The sequence below is a fragment of the Octopus sinensis genome, linkage group LG5 (genome assembly GCF_006345805.1).
Source record: "Octopus sinensis linkage group LG5, ASM634580v1, whole genome shotgun sequence".
Taxonomy (NCBI): Eukaryota; Metazoa; Mollusca; class Cephalopoda; order Octopoda; family Octopodidae; genus Octopus; species Octopus sinensis.
The window spans coordinates 18,337,106-18,359,741 of NC_043001.1; the positions used below are offsets into that span (position 1 = coordinate 18,337,106).

The following is a 22,636-nucleotide window of genomic DNA, read 5'->3' on the forward strand; positions in this document are numbered from 1 at the left end:
TTTGTGAAATCAAATGAGCAGTACACTTTATGCCAACGACAAATCTATTTGTTTAGAGATATCTTTCCAAAGAAAAACAAGATACATGGATCTTTTCGGTTTGAACGGCAGTTTTTTCTAGCGGTGTCATATGAAATTGTCACCCATAATTATGACCCTAGTATCGATCTATTGCATTTCAATCTATTTTAGCGTTAGGGTTAGGGGTGGGGGGAAGGGTATCTTTTTTTCTTCTGAAATGTAAATAAACCCAATCTGTTTCTTAAACAAGGGACATATTCATACGGCACAGGATGTTCTTTACCTCAATGGACGTCAGTGATTGGTTGAAATTGCAGAAATTGAAGAAAAAAAAATCAGCAAATATCTTACAAACTATAGAATTTTTTCAATAAAACCAAGAGAAAAAGATGTTTTATAAACACATTCTACCAGTATACGAAGTTTAAAATTTTTTAGTTACCTAGAAGATCCATCTATTGCATTGCAATCTGTTTTAGGGTTAGGGTTAGGGGTGGGGGGAAGGGTATCTTTTTTTCTTCACAAATGTAAATAAACCCAATCTGTTTCTTAAACGAGGGACATATTCATATGGCACAGAATGTTCTTTACCTCAATGGACGTCAGTGATTGGTTGAAATTGCAGAAATTGAAGAAAAAAACAAAATATCCTACAAACTATGGAATTTTCTCAATAAAGCCAAGAGAAAAAGATATTTTATAAACACATTCTACCAGTATACAAAGTTAAAAATTTTTTAGTTACCTAGAAATTATGTTAAAAACTGCCGTTCAAACCGAAAAGATCCAGATACACACACGTTTATGTCTTACCTTGAGTTTATACACAGGCCATCACCTGAGGATGCAGTTTTTGAATTATGTGCAGAAATTATATGCGAAAAGTTATTGCTGTTGCTCCCAACGTTACTTTCCATAGGTAATTCATATTTAGCAAGTAAAGATTGAATTTGTGAATCCTCCCTGCTATTATAAAATTCAAATAAATCCCTGTTAGGATTAAGCGAGGCTGGCAGAGAGTATGGGTATTGATTTTTCGGTGAGACACCAACAGACATTTGTTCACTTGTTATACCAATTCTAGTAGGCAATGAGCATGTTAACTGACCATGCTTCACGCTTCTCTCGTAATCTTGCTCAAGATCAGCTGATAACTTATGCAGATCCCTTTTCAATGAGTCACTCTCATCTGAACTACTTAGCATTTCAGAAGAGTTTTTGGGTTTAGTTCTGTAGGTGTTTCTCTTCTGTGGCAATGATGGTACTTTTGGTTTCTGAAATTCTTCTAGAGAGTGAGACCTATTGATTGAACTACGCGGTCTAACAGAAGGATCAGCGTTTAGAGACTGATTTAAAAAGGATGATTTTTGGAAACTTTCAGATCTGTGTAATATGGGACTTTGGTATTTATCCAGTATCTTATTAGTTATATTTCCAGAGGAATTATCATTGGAATTTAATTCCGTATGTTGGAGCATTGTGGGGGAAGCTTTAGGTTTTAAGAATTCATAATCAACACAATCTTCAGAAGTAGCTGAGGGATTTGGCACAGTTTCCTTAAATGTTGACAAATATGCTGGTTTGTTTGGCAGATTACTTTTTGAATTGGAGGGGCTATAGTTCTTAGAATTATTTTCCTGGCTTCTCGGAAATGGTTCAGGGTTAACCATATCAAAGTTATTAAAAGTTTGAGATAAAGATGACTTTGAGAGAAACAACGTCGAATGTTTGGTGTTAGTGTCTTGGCAGCGTTCTTTTGCAGGAGAATCAAAATCTGTCATGTTTGACCAATCAAGACATTTACGAACATCATCTTCGGTGAACTTGGTACTGTTTAAACTGTCACAAGTTGGATTCTGGAAAACCTCATTTGTTTCAGAATTAGGGGAGTTTAACTGATTTCTAATAATATCTTCAGGTCTCTTCAAATCACCTGTAGCATATAATGAGTCTTTACAAGACAAATCAACTGGTTTTGAATTATTATTCTTGCCATTAACACCTGTAAAGTCATTGTTTGATTTTGAATGAAGGCCAGAAGCCACTAACTGGGAAACATTTGATATTTTAGATGCTAGACTTGTTGCAACATAATTATCAGGGGCTTTTAAACCTTGAATAAGTGGTTGATTAAAATTCGGTTTCTGCAAGGATTCATTCAAAGAATTTATCTTCATCGATTCTTTAGAAACATTTTGAACTTTATTTTCAGAATTTGATTTTAGTAATGGATCAAAATAATCAAAACCCTCGGGAGGCTCTACTGAGGCTGTCTGATTTATTAAAGGACCATTATCGACTTTTTTATCTAACTTTGGCATTATTGTAGAAGACTTATCCTCCATTAGTCTGGGTTCTGTTTCGGTCTCAGATGAAGAATTTAGTTCAAAACTGGCCTTTGGGAAAAAACCCTCTTTGGGACGAACATTCTGCAGACAACTCATCTTGGGAATATCATAAGAAGATTCCTTAGATAATAAACGTTCTACACGTAAACTGAGATCATCTTTTAACTCCAAGCTATCATTTGCTGGTGGCTGATTATAAGGGCTTTGGCTTGAAGAACTATTTGGAACGCTGCTGGACTGTGAAGAAGAGAATGATGTTGAATATGATTTGTTCTGTAACTTTTGGTTATCATTCTTGGAAGACCCTGAACATTTAAAAAACTCCTTAAAAGAGATAACATTTTTCAGAGAAGTATCTTCATTTTGCCAGGAAAGATGAAGGCTTTCAAAGGTTTTCTTCTCCTCCTTAGTGTTAGCCAGAGGCAAAGGAAGACTAAGTGAAGTGTTTTTCTCACTCGGAGATAAATTCTTAAAATCAAATTTGGACAAATCTGAATTTGGCATCAATCCTGAAGAACCTTGGTTGTCTTCAGCTGGAAGTCTTGGTTCGTTAAAATCAATCAAATCCTTATCTGAATGAGTGAAACTATCTTCAATGGACAAATTCTTCAATGGGCTCCAGTTATCACTGATTCCCAACTGCTTTTTTTCTATGCTCAGGTTCTCATTGAGATCATGCTGGAGATCTATAAGATCTTGCTTCAGTTGACTGAAACTTGTGTCTTGACTTTTTGCAGAGGCACCATCAGTTATTTCTGAGTTTTTGTTGGAATTCACGGATGTGTTAGCATAAAGCAAAGAGGACGTATGTTTGTCATGAGACGACTGGCGCAGGACATCTGACTTGCAATGAGCCGAGGCTGAAGTTTTACTTTCTAGATAAGCTGTACGAGAGAGTAGATTATTTACTTGCCTTCCAAGTGAATCCGAATCTTGAGAACCATCATAATCAAACAGCCTACTTGAGTTGCTATCATACTGTGTAGTATAATCTTTACTTGATGACGATGATAAAGTAATGTTTGGGAAATTCCCAGACAAAGCAGCAGATGTAGAAATCAGCCTCTTCTGTTTGTAATTAGTTTTGTGAAGCAAAACTTCAGAAGTTTTCTCTTGTTGAGCTGAGTTACTTGAATGGCTTCTTGATGCCAGATTAGTTTCAAGGAAGGAATTAGATAAATCTACAGAAGTGACATTTTCATTTTGTTTACAACATTCCTTTTTAGCGGGGCTTATTTTGCCTTGCTTATGTGTATAAGAAGAATTCATATTTTGAAAACTAGCAGAGTTTGTTCGTGGTGGAGTGACAATTCCTTCTGAGCTGGGCATTGTTCCTCGGCCTGACTCAGTCAAAATGTTAGATAATCTGGAGTCATTCTTCTCTCCGGAAACAGCATGCGTTTGTTTAGAAGTATCGGTATTGACAACAGAATGTGGAGAATATGAAGAATGTGTCTGATTAGAATCATCTGAAATGTCTTTAGAGTATGATTCCACAAGTTTTGAAGCCATTCGTATAAGTTCATCGGTGTCATCTTCTTCCGTATCTACATTTCCAGAGCTATCTTTTGGTTGTAAAAGAGAAGTCAATGAAGATTTTGGCTGCCTTAGACTACTGGTAGAATTTAAAATAGAAGATTCTCCAGAGAAAATATTCCCATCAAAATTTGAAGGAGTCTGCTGAGTTAAATTGGCTGAAATTTTGAAAGAAGAATTTTCTGAACCGTAAATGAATCGCTCAGACGTATCATTTAAACCTCTTTCAAGTGGTTCACTATTTTGTAGAAACCTTCTAGTTACAGAGTCCTCGTTTTCTAATTCTTTAGAGGATCTAGACTCCAAGAGTTGTTTATTTAAATCAATAGATGCTCTTATTCGATCCACCTGGTTCGATATTACTGCAAAGCTTTTCGTTAAACCACTGATATCATCAAAAGTGGCATGATTGTTAACATTCAAGCTGTCTAAAGACTGGGAAATGATGTTTGATTTATCTACAGATTTTGAAATATCATCTGTGCTACCCTGAATATCTGGATTTGGTCTTGTAAAATCTTTAGCTTCAATAAGCTCAGGTTCGGTAGTGGTTCTAAACCTATTAGCATTAGTACTGTACAGTAAATTATCAGCATTTGGTAACTGTGCACTATCTACTTCCTCTGAAATATTTTCTGTTTGGTCTGATTCTAAATCAGATATCTTCTTCTTTGCTCTGTAAGTATATCTGGATTTCTTAATCCTGCCGCTCTTAGCTTCTCGTTCTAGAAATTCAGAATCGGCTCCAGTTGGAAGTAATCGTTCCTGTTCTGCAATAGGCAAGGAATAATCAAAATCTCTTTTTAATGTTTGGCTGTTTGTTGGTTCCTCATCACTGTCGCTAAAAGACAGGTGAACCGCTCCTGGATTCAAGCTCTGTCCATTGGACTCAGATCCAACTGGTGCAGAATTCTCTCTTATACATGGATCGAATACACTTCTGCGAGTCATTGAAACTTTATTACTTGCTGAAAAGACTGTGTTGTTACTACTCTGGCCTTCAAGTAACAAGAAACGATCTCTACTTTCACTGTAACTCTCAAGTGCAAAAAGGCTTCCTGCGTTTTCTTGAGCATCAACCAAATCTTCATCAATTTTCTCATTATCTTTGACAGTATTTGATGTCAATGGTAACAACTTTAAACGATCATTAACAGACATATAATCTGTTACTGAAGACAAATTGCTACCGAGTCCTGTGGCATTAGTTGAACTAGCATCGCTCCTTGCTGCATCAGCTGCATTGGTGGGAATCTCATTGTTGCCATCAAGATGATCATCCTTAATCTGGTACTGGATCTTTTGGTCTGTCAAAGAATCAATTATAACTGGGTTTAACGAGCTGGTGATGTCGTCTTTCATTTTACGACTGATTACTGTCTGATTTGTTACTTCGTTAGCTTTTGTAGTTGTTGATATTGGGGCAGATAAAGATCGATGTGACTTTGAAAGGTCTTGTCCCACAGGTTCTGTTCGAACTAACAAGACTGGATCAAAGAGTGATGGGAGAGAATTCCTGTGATTAGGGGGCAGGTTCAACAAATCAGTTTTGTCACCTTGTAAATTTGAAAGTTTCATTTCAAAAGAGGAAACCTGCATTTGCATTGACTTGGTACTCGGATACGGAAATTGTAAAGATGTTGGTTCTTTGGTAAGAGGGTTCGAGCCAATGCCTTGCAGACGTACATCCTTTGCAGTGGCTCCAAGTTCATTATTGGAACAATTATTGTTGCTTTGCTCATTAAGATGCTCATTGAAGTTTGGTGGTCTGGACGTGTCAAGTGTCAAAGAATTCCTTGTTTTAGTTGGTTTCTGCAAAATAGAGTTTTCATTTGATTTTAATGTATTAATTGTTGCTTCGTCAGTGGATTCTATTGTGTATTGGGTTAGATTTCCAGTTTTCTGAAAGAAAAAAGAAAAAGAGAAAGGTATAAAAAGAATTAAATACTGGCTCAATATCCAATAAGTTATAGGAAAAACACCCCCAAACCTCAGAAGACAGTAACCTCTAACTGGCTTTCGTGCAAGTGGCACATAAATAACACCAACTGATTGTGGCCATTGCCAGTACACCCTGACTGGACCCAGAGACGGTGGCATGTAAAGAGCACTATCCAAACGTGATCGATGCCGGCCTGCCTGACTGACTCCTGTACCGGTGGCACACAAAAAGCACCCACTACACTCTCGGAGTGGTTGGCGTTAAGAAGGGCATCCAGCTGTAGAAACATTGTCAGATCAGATTGGAGCCTGGTGCAGCTGCTGACTCTCCAGACCTCAGTCAAACCATCCAACCCATGCCAGCATGGAAAACGGACGTTAAATGATGATGATGAATGAAGGCTTCATCACTCCATTTGGTGAATGTCTATCCTGATTATTCATTTTATGCCCATTTACAGACGAAAGATTGATCTTTGTTTAGTAGACAACATTTATATAACTAAATACAATGTCAATGACAGAAGACAAAAGATTAAATCTAATTAAAGACAAATACAAGAAAAATACATTGTAAATGATGGTGCTAGACTATGGCGATGAGAGTATTGCTGGAATGCAGGCCAAATAGTTTTGAGTTTGATTCGAATCTCATTTCATTGGGACCTGCTTGCTTGGCTTAAACCCTTTTAACACCAATCTCCTGTTTGTGATCAGCCATATAAAGTGTTCATACTTGGATTAAAATTCCTATCAAAACCCCGTTTCAACATGAATGGTAACATATAATTTCAAATGGACAATGTCAGCATAGAGAAAGCAAAGGAACCTCTACACAGTTGCACAAACAGCTTGAAACAGTGACCAAAATCTCCCTCCAAACACTAAACAGCACATTCATCATCACCCTTGTTTTAATATCCATTTTTCCATGCTTGCATGGGTCAGACAGAATTCATTCAGTTAGATTTTCTATGGCTGGATGCTCTTCCTGTCACCAATCTTCAACTGTTCTCAAGCAAGATAATATTTCTCCATGGCCAGACAGGCTTTCATGCAAGATTGGAAATGAACGACATTGCATATGCAACGTTGAGGCTCATTTATATATATATATAGTACAAAGTAAGATAGGGGTTATGGCTGTAGCCCACTATGGGATATCAATTATCCAATATACTGTTGGTAAAGTACCCAAATTCTTAATACACACATGTTTTTAATTGCAATGCAATTAATTCATTTATTGTATTAAACAAGTGAAGGTAAAGAAATATTTTTACCATAAATTTATAATACAAATAAGAAAATGGAGAAACAAATTCAGTTTGTTCATCAACTTACGGATATTATAATTTTAGATTATTTATTCATTTTACAAATGAGAACATTGAATAAATAATCTAACATTATAATATCCGAAAGTTGATGAACAAACTGAATTTGTTTCTCCATTTTCTTATTTGTATATCATCATCATCATCGTTTAACGTCCGTTCTCCATATATATCTATATTATGTGAGTGACCAGACTATCAAATATTATATATCACTGGTCACAATGTGCTTTGCATTGTTGTAGCTTTTGAATGATGCCACCCTGCTGGCTAGGCAAGCAGGCCATGTGTATGTGTGTGTCACTGTCCCTTTGTTACCCTCTAACCTTTCATCCTCTGACACAAGTTCCCTTCCTCAAACGCCCCTGCCCCTCTCATAATTCCTTGTCTTGCAAGTTACTCAGTTACCCTGCCAGTGTCGGTGCCATGTTAAAAGCATCCAGTCCATACTGTAACGTGGTTGGCATTTGGAAGGGCATCCAACTGTAAAAATCATGCCAAAACTAACCTCACCCGTGCTAAAATCCCTGCCAAAACAAACACAGTAGCCTAGGGTAGTTTTTCTATCTGGCCAACTCCTGTCAACTGTCCTACCCATGGATGCATGGAAGATGGACGTTCAATCCTCAATCCTGTTCTCACCACCCAGTTCCTCTGTTTCATTGCTATGGGTAACCATGTATTTCCTTTGCGGCATCGTACCTGTTTCTCTCTTCATTCTTGATCTCTCTCTCTCTGGTTGAGTAACTTTGTACTTCCTCTACAGCAAGACACCTGTTTCTGTCTCACTATAACCTTTCATCATCTGACACAAGATCACCTCCTCTAATGCCCCCTCCCCTCTCAAAAAATTTTTCTCTTGCAGGTTACTTGGTGACCCTGTCAGTGCAGGTGCCACTTAAAAAGCATCCAGTCCACACTGTAAAGTGGTTGGCATTTGGAAGGACATTCAGTTGTAAAAAACCTACCAAAACTGACCTTGCCTGTGCCACATAAAAAGCACTAAGTCCACTCTGCTGAGTGGTGGGTATTAGGAAGGGTATCCAGCAGTAAAAATCCTGTCAAAAGTCACAGAAATCTAGTGCAGGCTTCTGTAAGACGGGCTCCTGTCAAACAGGTCCACCCAAGGCAGACATTAAATGATGATGATGATGATCATCGTTTAATGTCTGCTTTCCATGCTGTCATGAGTTGGACAGTTTGAATGAGGGCTGGCAAGCCAGAAGGCTGCACCAAGCTCCAATCTGATCTGGCAAAGTTTCCACAGATGGATGCCCTTCCTAACACCAATCACTCCAAGAGTGTAGTGGGTGCTTTTTACGTGCCACCAGCACAGGAGCCAGTCAGGCAGCACTGGCAACGACCATACTCAAATGGTACATTTTATGTGCCACCGGCATGGAACCAGTCAGTCAGCACTGGCATTGACCATGCTTGAACGGGCTTTTTACGTGTCACCTGCACAGGAGCCAGTCAGGTGGCACTGGCAATGATCACACTCAAATGGTGCTTCTGATGTGCCACCAGCATGGGACCAGTTAGGTGGCACTGGCATCGGCCACATTTGAATGGTGCTTTCTACGTGCTACCAGCACAGGTGCCAATCAAGCGGTACTGTCATCGGCCACGACAATGACTTCACTTGACTCAATAGGTCTTTGTAAGTGCAGTTTATTACCCAATGATTGAAGGGTATTCTTAAACAGGCTGGTTATGTTGCACTGGCATAGGACATGGTTACGGTCTCACTTGGTTTGATACAGGGTTATTTCCTGGCACCTGTGCTGGTGGCATGTGTAAAAAGGTTCGATCGAGGTCATTGCCAGTACCAGCTGACTGGCCCCCGTGCCGGTGGCATGTAAAAAGCACCCACTACACTCTCGGACTGGTTGGCGTTAGGAATGGCATCCAGCTGTAGAAACTCTGCCAGATCAAGATTGGAGCCTGGTGCAGCCATCTGGTTCGCCAGTCCTCAGTCAAAATCGTCCAACCCATGCTAGCATGGAAAGTGGACGTTAAACGATGATGATGATGATGAACACTTTATATATATATATATAAATACATATATGACAGGTTTCTTTCAGTTTCCAAGTCCCAAATCCACGCCCAAGGCTTTCAATGGCCTGAGGCTATTGTAAAAGCACTTGCTGAAGGTGCCACACAGCCGTATGGTGGGACTGAACCTGAAACCATATGGTTGGGAAACCAACTTCTTAATCACACAGCTAAGCATGAGTATCAATGGAATGATATGAACAGAAACTTCTTACCTCAAATGTCTGAACTGGCTCAGTGTTTGCAGATTTAATTGGAGAGAGAATCTGGCCGTAACTGTTAAATAATACTCTTGAGAGCAGAGGCAGATCTTTTTGCTTTTGTGTGCTGCCGATAAATGTTGATGTTGCCAGATTGGTAGTGCCTTGAGAGGCATTGCTATTCTCATTCCATTCTGAAGATTCCTCTAAGAGCGTGAACCAAGTCTGAAAAAAAAGAAAAACACACTTTGTATTACATTTAGGTGTAGGAGTGGCTGTGTGGTAAGTAGCTTGCTTACCGACCACATGGTTCTGGGTTCAGCCCAATGCGTGGCACCTTGGGCAAGTGTCTTCTACTATAGCCTTGGGACGACCAAATCCTTGTGAGTGGATTTGGTAGACGGAAACTGAAAGAAGCCCATCGTATATATATATATATATATATATGTGTGTGTGTGTGTGTGTGTGTTTGTCCCCCTAGCATTGCCTGACAACCGATGCTGGTGTATTTACTTCCCAGTAACTTAAGCCGTTTGGCAAAGGAGACCGATAGAATAAGTACTAGGCTTACAAAGAATAAGTCCTGGAGGTCGATTTGCTTGACTAAAGGTGGTGCTCCAGCATGGCCACAGTCAAATGACTGAAACAAGTAAAAGGGTAAAAGAGTATAGAGAAGAGGACACTGCCGAAAGCAGTAACATCTTAGTAAAACTGACAAATATAAAAATGAAGATGGCCACTTAGCAGTACGATTAGAGTAATTGACAAAGGCTCTACTCTATTCGTTCCAGCTCTTTACATACTGAGTTCAAATCTTATCAACTTAGCCTCTCATTTTTCCAGAGCTTGGTAACAATGAAATATCACTCGGTTACTGAGGAACTTCATCTACTGATCTTTCAAGGGCCGTTACTTTCGACTGTATAGCGGCGAGCTGGCAGAAACATTAGCATGCCGGGCGAAATGCTTTGCGGTATTTCATCTGCTGATACGTTCTTGGTTCAAATTCCGCCGAGGTCGACTTTGCCTTTCATTCTTTCAGGGTCGATAAATTAAGTACCAGTTACGCACTGGGGTCGATGTAATCGACTTAATCCGTTTGTCTGTCCTTGTTTGTCCATTCAGTGTTTAGCCCCTTGTGGGTAGTAAAGAAATAGGTATTTCATCTGCTGATATGTTCTGGGTTCAAATTCCGCTGAGGTCGACTTTGCCTTTCATCCTTTCGGGGTCGATTAATCACACTGGGGTCGATGTAATCGACTTAACCTGTTTGTCCCCTCTGTGTTTAGCCCCTTGTGAGTAGTAAAGAAATATATATAGCAGAAGAAAAGTATGGTCTCCGAAGCTGTGGCAGAGCATGACAACTAATTATGGAGTTTTTTGTCCTCATCTTGTTAACACACTGTTTCGGCTGATTTACCCTCCAGCCTTCATCACGGTGTATATCAGCCGAAATGTTGTGTTAACAACAAACAAGATGAGGACAAATATCCGTCAAATGTAAATAATGTAAACTAATTATGAAGTTTCGATTTTATAATGGGTCATTAAGCGACACATCTTTCACTCAGATTATTTTTTGGGGGCATTCTTTCGATATAACTCGACAAAATCAATTATCAGCGTAGGAGTGGCTGTGTGGTAAGTAGCTTGCTTACCAACCACATGGTTCCGGGTTCAGTCCCACTGCGTGGCACCTTGGGCAAGTGTCTTCTGCTATAGCCTCGGGCCGACCAAACCCTTGTGAGTGAATTTGGTAGACGGAAACTGAAAGAAGCCCGTCGTATATATGTATGTGTGTGTATATGTTTGTGTGTCTGTGTTTGTCCCCCCCCCCCAACATCGCTTGACAACCGATGCTGGGGTGTTTAGGCCCTCCCCCCGTAACTGAGCGGTTCGGCAAAAGAGACTGATAGAATAAGTATTAGGCTTACAAAGAATAAGTTCTGGGGTCGATTTGCTCGACTAAAGGCGGTGCTCCAGCATGGCCACAGTGAAATGACTGAAACAAGTAAAAGAGTAAAATCAAACACTTCACTTCGGGTATTTCCGTGGAAGCAAATGACAGTTCGATTCTGTTTTCTGTTTGGAAATTTGCAGATTTTACATACACACATGTAACAGGTAAGAACAAATATGCAAGGCTTTTTTTTCTTCAAGTTTAAAATGAGACATTGCTGGCATAATTTCGTTATATCTATAGTCCACAACCCACGGAAATATCCGAAGTGAAATGTTTTGATTTTGTCGAACTATATCGAAGGAATGCCTTTTTTTTTTAATTACTGAAGACAGGACCAGTGAATTCATTTGCACCACATTGCTACTAATGATGTTAATTAGTGCTTTCTGAGCAGATAAGAGGGCTCTACAAGATGGTCGAACCACACCCTGCAGTCCTATAAAAGAAAATGCAGAGCCCGAGTAGACAATTGAAATACAGATGATCATAACTAGAGTTCCCTCTATAATAATTTCGATCGATCAGAACTGATATAAGGACGGAACGGCAACAACAATTGTCGTCAGGCCTTGAGGAGGATAAATGCAGAAATTGTTTTACTTGCCAGAATATGAAGATGATATAATTATGAGATGCCAGTTAACTCAACCGGGTCACAAATAGTATATAATTACATGCATTCGTCTATGGTGCTCCTACAGAAACAGACACACATCATAATCCAGACATTTTTGTTTAGTTTTTAGATTGACATGGCAACATTAGTTTGTTTTGGTTATTATCGAGTTAAGGCTAGGTGACACTAAATTTGATAGAATCGGAAAATAAACGAGGAAATAGGCATCACTGAAGACACAAGCAATAAAATATTGAATAATTTGATAACGGTTGATATTAAATAATTAAGAAAGGAACAGTAACAGCAAAGAATTATCAGATATTCTTAAAATTTGATTCCCTTGCTAATCACGACGATAAAGTTGCACTCTGTGACATAACCAGCTACAACAGCAAAGTTCCTGACATCGGCATAAACCTGAAGTAGTAGAAAAATTAAGAAAATTCATGCTTTTTATATCGTTATTAAAGCGAAATATTCTTTTCAGAAAGTGATTTTGGATTATGGATTTAGTTTACACAACATCAAGTACTCATCAGATAGAATTTAAGAAAAATAATAATATTAGGTTGTCCCAAAAGTTCGTAAACACTTGCGAAAATTGAATTTTTACTCGCCAAGTACTAACAAAAACAACCAAAATTATTCCTCAAAATAAAGACCATTATTTTCCAAGACTTTCTACGAACTTTTGGGACAACCTTATAGTAAAGAAAGAAAAAATTAATAGTAAAGATACTTTTCCCCTTTGAATGGGTAGAAAGGGGACATTCAAATTTTGACTACATAACTCAATCACAAGATTACAAGATTTCGTAATGTATTCGCAAAACGAACGAAGGGAGAAACCAGGACACGAACGCGGATCGCCAGGGAATCACATCAATTCATCCTTTGTAGACAAGAATGTGAAAACCTCTGCCTACGACGAACTGTAGACCCTTTTTTCTCGGGGACTTGGCAACAAGGGAGTTTAAAGCTGTGTAATAAACAGACTACAGAAGGCAAACACTATTGTGTAGTGTGTTCCTATAAAAGAACCATAGATGCGAGAGAAATTATAAACAGAGGAAAATTATGGAATAAAAATAAAATTAGAATCCAGAAAGAAAAATTATTATTGTGTGCTTACGTCCCCGTCACTTAGCGGTTCGGCAAAAGAGACCGATAGAATAAGTACTGGGCTTACAAAAGAATAAGTCCTGGGGTTCGATTTGCTCGACTAAAGGCGGTGTTCCAGCATGGCCGCAGTCAAATGACTGAAACAAGTAAAAGAGAGCAAAAAGAGAGTATTGTAAACTGCAGAAGAGGAGAGAAAAAAAAGGGGGATTTTAAACGACTTACGCCTGTGATGGAAGGGTTAATTAATATGGTAAGGAATCTTTTTAGAAAATAAGATTCTAAGTGAAGTCTTTGGTAACAAGTCTAGACACCACAGCAGAAACGGGAAAAAACTAATGAATGTTAAACATCAAGAGTTGGCCGTCGACTTTGTGATGAAAACCGTTGGACGACGAGTTCCGACATGTCCCGATGCTTTGCCCAAACTCTCAACAGTAAAACCATTGACTAAAATCAAATCCAAGCTTTTGATGTTTAAATCGAAAGTGTGATGTACAAGAAAACCGAGAAATCAACGGCAAAATAAGGAAAGAGAGAAGGCTTGTCGAGATGCAAGGCGTTATTGTCAACAAGTAAAGTCTTTACCTGACTACGCTCGTCCATATTTATAACATTCAAGTTTACCTCTCGTTGCTGCGGTACTACTTCCGGCGGTCGGATTTTCGAATTCAAATTGTTGTTTACTTCCGGATTTTCGAAAGCCATCCGTGTTGGCTCGGATGCAGTTTGAATGGGGCTCGTGGGGTCGGAGCTTAAGCCATCTCTCTGCTTCGTTTCATTTATCTTGTTGTATCTCATTCGATTTCACTATATTTTGTAAAATTTTAGGCGTAACTTTGGTATAGTACCGGAAGTACCGGATACATTTCAAGAAAGTGGTTTTTTTTTTTATATATATGGGGGGTGGTGATGGTGGTCAGGGTTTCTGTTAGGGTTAGGTTTAGGGGTGAGAGAAAAGGGTTTCTGTTATCTTCAGAAATGTAAACAAAACCACTTCCGGTACTTACGGTACCTATACCGAAGGATCGCCAAATTTTAAAAGTCATATAATCATTGTGTGTCTGACCCCAATCAGGCTGTATTGTCCCCCCTCTATGTTTGGGCCCTTGTGGTGGCTAATAAAGAAATTGGATGCAGTTTGACATTTCATTCGAAGTTATGAAACGAAATAACCACCCCGAATGACAGTTGTAATACACACATTAATAATTCTACCAATCCGTCAATCTTCGTTGGAGGAGATCCTTGAGGACCCCCTCCCCTGTATGTTCCGATCAGAAGCAACAGTCATTACACTTTCCAGCTGGATTTCTAACAGTGACTGACTGAGACTATGGATATATTATCCAACAATCTCATTCATGAGCTTTCCCCAAGGTATCCTGCTGGTTAGCTTGGCTTGAAGAATCCGTGGTAAAATGTTCGTGTAACACCCGCACGATTTTCACTAAGAAAAACCTCGGATTTTTTGCGTGGAATCAAGTACCCTGACCTTGTAATATGCTGCAAATCCCATATTTACAGTTCTTCCGTCTTACGATTCTTGGCATTTCTTCGATATAACTCAACAAAATCAAAACATTTCACTTCGGATATTTCCATGGGTTGTGGACTATAGTATATATAACGAAATTATGCCAGCAATGTCTCATTTTAAACTTGAAGAAAAAAAAAAAAGCCTTGCATATTTGTTCTTACCCGTTTCATGTGTGTATGTAAAATCCGCAAATTTCCTAGCAGAAAACAGAATCGAACTGTCGTTTGCTTCCACGGAAATACCCAAAGTGAAATGGTTTGATTTTGTCGAGTTATATCGAAAGAATGCCCATGTGTGTATGTAAAATCCGCAAATTTCCTAGCAGAAAACAGAATCGAACTGTCATTTGCTTCCACGGAAATACTCAAAGTGAAATGTTTTGATTTTGTCGAGTTATATCGAAGGAATGCCCGATTCTTTCCTCTGAAATACCATATCTGTAGTGCCGGAGCTGTGACCTCTTAATACGAAGTTACGGTTCGACCTGGAGAGATTCCTTGATCTCCGAGCATAACACCCTGTCGAGTAACGTAACTCCAGAGATTCTCCAGAAGAACCCCATTTCGGACGCTTAAAATAAAAAGCGCTGAACAACAATGACCCTGGTCCAAATCGGAAGGAACCACAGAGAAACTAGATACTAGAATCCTAGAATATCTACAAACATTCTAAAGTGTGGTATTTTATTCTTTGTAAAATATATTATGAAAGGTCAATTAAGTCATTTTAATTAGTCTTAGTAATCACGAGTTGCCTCATTTGCTCATAAAGTATGATTTAGACTACACCTATGTAATCCCCGAATATGTGTAAAATATAAATAAATGCACCCTTTTAAAGCCTAGCCAGGCTCATGGGCCCCGTTTCCCGGTTTCTATGGCGTATGTGTTACCCAGCTGGACGGGACGCTAGTCCATCGCAACGTTACTCATTTTTGCCAGCTGAGTGGACTGGAGCAACATGAAATGAAGTGTTTTACTCAAGAACACAGCGCGTCGCCCGGTCCAGGAATCGAAACCACAATCTTATGATCATGATGCTGACACCCTAACCACTAAGCCACGCGCCTCCACATGTGTAAAATATACTCAGTTTAATTAATCTTAGTCGTCACTTAGGTAAAAAAGAAGAAAAAGAAAAGCTATTTATCAGTTGGACGAATATAGCTTGTTGCTTCTGTTACTAAAGCCAAAATAATGCCGTTTCTTTGAGGTCCTTTCCGTTTTGTACGGGAGATCGTGGTTTACGTAACATATTCGACAGCTTGAATAATAAAATAATGTAAAATATAATTTGTTATAGATTCGACAGATTAAATGAATCAGTAAAAGTATATTAATTAAAAATTCATCTTTGAGGATGTACGACATAAACACGACTTCATTCGTTCCATGCTTTTTTTTGTTGCTCTTCTTTAAACATTTTCAATAGTGTATACTCTTTTACTTGTTTCAGTCATTTGACTGCGGCCATGCTGGAGCACCGCCTTTAGTCGAGCCGGGACTTATTCTTTGTAAGCCCAGTACTTATTCTATCGGTCTCTTTTGTCGAACCGCTAAGTGACGGCGACGTAAACACACCAGCATCGGTTGTTAAGCAATGCTAGGGGGACAAACACAGACATACACACACATATATATATACATATATACGACAGGCTTCTTTCAGTTTCCGTCTACCAAATCCACTCATAAGGCATTGGTCGGCCCGGGGCTATAGCAGAAGACACTTGCCCAAGATGCCACGCAGTGGGACTGGAAGGTTGATGGCACTGGTCTGTCGGATGAATTTCAAAGGATCTCCCTTATCACACATAGGAATACCTGTGTCTGTGAAATGGTCATCTACCTCGTATGAAGAATAGGTAGTTCCGTCGATCGAACAAATGGTAGACTTAACGTCGAAATCTACACTAAATCACCACCACCACCACCACCACCATCATCATCGCCATCTAGTAGTCACTGAAATTCCAACATTAATAATAATCTTTTCTACTCTAGGCACAAGGCTCGAAATTTTCGTGGAAGGGACCAGTCGATTAGATCGACCCCAGTACGCAACTGCTACTTAATTTATCGACCACGAAAGGATGAAAGGCAAAGTCGACCTCGGTGGAATTTGAACTCAGAACGTAAAGACAGACGAAATATCTATTTCTTTACTACCCACAAGGGGCTAAACACAGAGTGGACAATCAAGGACAGACAAACGGATTAAGTCTTATATATCGACCCCAGTGCGTAACTGGTACTTATTTAATCGACCCCGAAAGGATGAAAGGCAAAGTCGACCTCGGTGGAATTTGAACTCAGAACATAAAGACAGACGAAATATCACTAAGCATTTCGCCTGGCGTGCTAACGTTTCTGCCAGCTCACTGCCCTCCAACATTAATAAAATTTAAAACAAACAAACAAAAAAAGCATTTCATAAAGTTCTCAGAATACGCTGTTGTTTAGTCCCAGCTTAGACCTGATCACGTATATCTTTGATCAAAGACGCTCTAGCCGTGACATTTCTGTCTCCACAGATGTCATTTTCCTCAAATTCTTTTATTCTGTTACCTAATTTTATTTTTATAGGGTTAGAATTAGAGTTTAGAGTTAGAATTAGGTTTTAGAATTAGAGTTGGGGCTTAAGGTCAGAATTAGGGTTTAGGGTTGGCGCTTTGTTGGGGGTCTAGGTTAGAATTACGGTTTAGGGCTAGAGTTAGAGTTAGGATTTAGGGTTAAACCAACCAGTGGATAACCTGGGGTTAATAAATTAGTGGCATAACTACAGATTTATGCCCCACCGTCTTTGGATGATCATAACTTTCAGAAAAATGGATATTTTTTATTGAAATTTTCTACGAATAAGTGTTATATCATGTAGATTCCGAATAAACAATTTTTTTGGGGGAAAGTGTTGGGTAGGGAATTTCGGAAAATTTACCGGAGTCCACTTCAATTCGTCTTTCAAGAAAATGGATATTTTTAAATGAAATTCTTTACAAATGTACCTCGGACTATGTATATTCCGAGGACATACGAATTTTGGGGAAAAATAATCGGGGATTGTTTTTGAGAATTGTTTCCCACCCGGGGGTGTTTCGGAACAAGTCGTCCATATTTGTTTAATTTTTTTTTGTACTTTTGTGCATCCGTACTGAAGCAACAAACAGGCAATGAAGGCAAATGAAGCCCTCACCAGAAAACTCGTTATGCTAAAAATAACAGCTAAAGGTTTGGTACACAGGAATATGTTATTAAGACGATTTATCTGTTGCATACGGTTTTTTTCCCACTTTAAGTAAAATCCCAGGTAAACGTTTCTAATAGAAAGGCAGAAGACACCCGAAGCAAAAATAAGGAATATACACGCACAGTTAAATATAAAAGTGTAAAGTATAATTTGTTACATAATCTGTGTGTGTGTGTGTGGTAGAAATCTACGGATGTACAAACGCACAAAACGGAGAAAATGAAACAAATATGGACTTGTTCAGAAACACCAGCGAGTGGGGAACAGTTCTCAAAAATAACCACCAATTAGTTTTTCCCCCCAAATTCCTTGGTCCTCGTAATCTATATAATCTGAGGTATATTTGTTGAGAATTTCATTTAAAAATATCCATTTTCTTGAAAGTTAAGACGAATTGAAGTGTACTCCGGTGAATTTTCAGAAATTCCGAACCCCACCCCACCCCCTCCTAAAATACTCCCCCACCCAATTTTGTATATTCGGAATCTACGTATATTCATAAAAAAATTCATTAAAAAAATCCATTTTTCTGAAAGTTATGATCATCCAAAGTCGTGGGGGTGGGAACACGTATCTGTATTATCCCGGTTAGCGATTAGGGTTAAACCAACCAGTGGATAATCTCTTTTACTCTTTTACTTGTTTCAGTCATTTGACTGCGGCCATGCTGGAGCACCGCATTTAGTCGAGCAAATCGACCCCAGGACTCATTCTTTCTAAGTCTAGTACTTATTCTATCGACCTCTTTTGCCGAACCGCTAAGTTATGGGGACGTAAACACACCAGCATCGGTTGACAAACACAGACACACAAACATATATACACACATACATACATACGACTGGCTTCTTTTAGTTTCCGTTTACTAGATCCACTCACAAGGCTTTGGTCGGCCCGAGGCTATAGTAGAAGACACTTGCCCAAGGTGCTACGCAGTGGGACTGAACCCGGAACCATGTGGTTGGTAAGCAAGCTACTAACTACACAGCCACTCCTACGCCAATATCAATTACGGCTTAATTAATTAGTAACATATTTTTAGTGAACATTTCTCTAAAAACATTTATTGAACAAGTGAATAACAAAATCAGATTCAGCGTGAAAATTAAATCAATATACTTAATTTGAAACTTTTCACTTAATTTTATAACTTCAAGACCCATAGGCGCAGAAGTGGCTGTGTGGTAAGTAGCTTGCTAACCAACCACATGGTTCCGGGTTCAGTCCCACTGCGTGGCATCTTGGGCAAGTGTCTTCTGCTATAGCCCCGGCCGACCAATGCCTTGTGAGTGGATTTGGTAGACGGAAACTGAAAGAAGCCTGTCGTATATATGTATATATATAAGTGTGTGTGTCTGTGTTTGTACCCCTAGCATTGCTTGACAACCGATGCTGGTGTGTTTACGTCCCCGTCACTTTGCGGTTCGACAAAAGAGGTCGATAGAATAAGTACTAGGCTTACAAAGAATAAGTCCTGGGGTCGATTTGCTCGACTAAAGGCGGTGCTCTAGCATGGTCGCAGTCAAATGACTGAAACAAGTAAAAGAGTAAAGAGTATACGTTTTTCTGTCTGATAAAATAATGCATAACAAACGTTCGAAAAGGAATGTAGACAATTTAAAAAGGAAAATACCCTTACTGAAATATTTTTGCGAAAAATTACAAAACAAACTGTGCGTTATATTGTAGTCGTAGTTCAGTTCAGGTAAACAATTAATACGTCTTTTGTAGCGAAGATTCAAAAACGAAAGTTCCGAATAGAGGTACTCGTCAACGAAAATCGGCGAAAGAAAAAATAGAGCAGTAGTTTTAAGCAGACAACGCCTTGGCTTGTTACTATAGTAACAGTCACTAATGCACTAACGTGTCTCGGGTTTTCGATTGGCTAAAATTAACCAAAATTTGCAAACTTCAAATGATATTATCCTTCTGTTTATTAATTTATGACAAGTTTCCTGAATTTCATTTCCATAATTAGCAAACATCAATACGCCAAATTTCAAAACAATTGGAACAAAATTAAAAGTATTGAAGAGTGTGACAGCACCCCCCCCCGTTTTCTGTCACTATTAAAACTGATAGCAGGTTTAACGATAAGAATGCTCTAAAAATATAATGCATATCTTTTGCATTTATAATTTCATATTTATAAGTAAAAGGTTTTATCAGCTGTCCTCGGTAGTATAGTGGTAAGTATCCCCGCCTGTCACGCGGGAGACCGGAGTTCGATTCCCCGCCGGGGAGGCATGTTACTTTTATTGCAAGCATTATAAACTAAACCTTTTAATATATTTATTTGATATTTATAAGTAAAATATTTCATCATCTGTCCTCGGAAGTATAGTGGTAAGTATCCCCGCCTGTCACGCGGGAGACCGGGGTTCGATTCCCCGCCGGGGAGGCATGTTACTTTTATTGCAAGCATTTTAAACTAATTTTTTTTTACTATATTTACTTAGTACTAGCAGCATAGCCCGGCCTTGCTCGGGTTTGTTTCGAACCTTTAGAATTGGAATTTTTGAAAAGTAAAAATTTTGCATTATGTAGCGTGTTATTCTCTTTAAGTGAACATTTTTCTGGTTGAAATACACCGAAAAATGGCGACACAGCAATAATAAAATCGTAAAAAATAGGGATTTTCATAGGATAAAAGCACCTTTTTGATGTAAATAATTTTTGGTGTTAACATGGTCCGATTTGAATTTTGTCTCCTACGAAATGAAGAGCAAGCCTTCTTCCATCATACTCTCAATTTTTGTCAACTTTCGCCGCAGGGTCTCGGAGGAGATAGTGTTAGTTGAAGGCTACCAAACCTGCCACACACAGACAACTTCAGCTTTATGTATAGAAATTTATAAGTAAAGACTTTGATCAATTGTCCTCGGTAGTATAGTGGTAAGTCACGCGGGAGACCGGGGTTCGATTCCCCGCCGGGGAGGCATCTTAATTTTAATGCAAACATTTTAAACTAAAACTTTTTAATATATTTATTTGATATTTATAAGTAAAAGGTTTCATCAGTTGTCCTCGGTAGTATAGTGGTAAGTATCCCTGCCTGTCACGCGGGAGACCGGGGTTCGATTCCCCGCCGGGGAGGCATCTTAATTTTATTGCAAATATTTTAAGTTAAAACTTTTTAATATATTTATTTGATATTTATAAGTAAACGGTTTCATCAGTTGTCCTCGGTAGTATAGTGGTAAGTATCCCCGCCTGTCACGCGTGAGACCGGGGTTCGATTCCCCGCCGGGGAGGCATGTTAGTTTTATTGCAAATATTTTATACTAAAACTTTTTAGTATATATATTTGATATTTATAAGTAAAAGGTTTTGTCAGCTGTCCTCGGTATTATAGTGGTAAGTATCCCCGCCTGTCACGCGGGAGACGGGGGCTCGATTCCCCGCCGGGGTGGCATGTTAGTCTTATTGCAAATATTTTATACTAAGGGTTTTATACTCAGGGTTGAAGACACAAGGAAAACGGCCATCATTGACCGTGAACTAAAGAGGCTCAACATAGACATTGCTGGGCTACAGGAGACAAGACTTCCCTCTAACGGCAAACTCAAAGAGCAGGATTTCACCTTCTTTTGGCAGGGAAGAGATCCAGAAGAACCTCGTCAACATGGCGTTGGCTTTGCAGTGAGAAACTCACTACTCTCCTCAGTAGAACCACCATCAGGAGGCACTGAGCGTATCCTCTCACTGCGCCTCTCGACTTCTTCTGGCTCAGTACATCTACTCAGCATCTATGCTCCCACTCTCTACAGCTCAGAGGAGACCAAGGACCAGTTCTACAAAGATCTCAACTGTGTCATAGAAAATATACCAACGACTGAAAATATCTACCTTCTAGGGGATTTTAACGCTCGCGTGGGATCTGACCATGATTCGTGGCCCATTTGTGTTGGACACTTTGGTATTGGCAACATGAATGACAATGGTCAGAGACTACTCGAATTCTGCACATACCACAACCTGTGCATCACAAACACATTCTTTACCAACAAGCCATCCCACAAGGCATCTTGGAGACATCCAAGATCTCACCACTGGCATCAGCTGGATCTTATCATTACACGGAGATCCTTCCTGAATTCTACTCTATTGACCCGCAGTTACCACAGCGCGGATTGTGACACAGACCACTCACTAATTAGAAGAAGGGTGAGGATTCTACCTAAAAAAGTCCATCGCTCCAAGAAAGTGGGCCGACGACGCATTAACACTGCCAGAACCTCGGACCCTACACTGCGAAAATGTTTTGCTGCTTCTATCAAGGTTGCCCTCAGTGGCTGCCCAACCTCCTCTGCTGAAAGTAGGTGGAACTATATCAGGGAAGCTTTGTATACGACATCAATAGATACTTTCGGCATGAGAGAAAGGCAAAACCCAGATTGGTTCAATGCTGGGCTCTCAGAGCTGGAAACAGTTATCGAAGCAAAGCGTGCAGCTCTGATGCAATACAAGAGTGATTCTTCTACAAAGTCACTCGAAGAATTCAGAAAGGCAAGAAATAAAACCCAACTGACAGCCTGACGCTGTGCAAATAGGTACTGGCAGGAAATCTGTCAGAGTATCCAGTCAGCTGCTGACAGTGGCGACACCCGTGGGATGTATGCCGGTTTGAAGAAGGCCCTCGGTCTATCCGCAACCAAGTCAGCCCCTCTGAAATCAACTACTGGAGATCTCATCAGGGATCAAAGCA

General features: G+C 39.4%; 1 protein-coding gene across 1 annotated transcript in view; it reads right to left on the bottom strand.

Annotated features, from left to right (window-relative positions):
- The window catches only part of LOC115211784, a 42,197-nt gene extending 28,328 nt beyond the window's left edge, over positions 1-13,869 (bottom strand). Inside the window, exons 1-3 of the mRNA XM_029780468.2 lie at positions 13,731-13,869; positions 9,457-9,666; positions 835-5,807 (exon numbers count right to left, since the gene is read on the bottom strand). Of these exons, the coding sequence (XP_029636328.2) occupies positions 835-5,807; positions 9,457-9,666; positions 13,731-13,850 (5,303 nt within the window). The 5' untranslated portion in view covers positions 13,851-13,869. The remainder of the gene's footprint in view (positions 1-834; positions 5,808-9,456; positions 9,667-13,730) is intronic.
- Between the last annotated feature and the right edge of the window lie 8,767 nt (positions 13,870-22,636).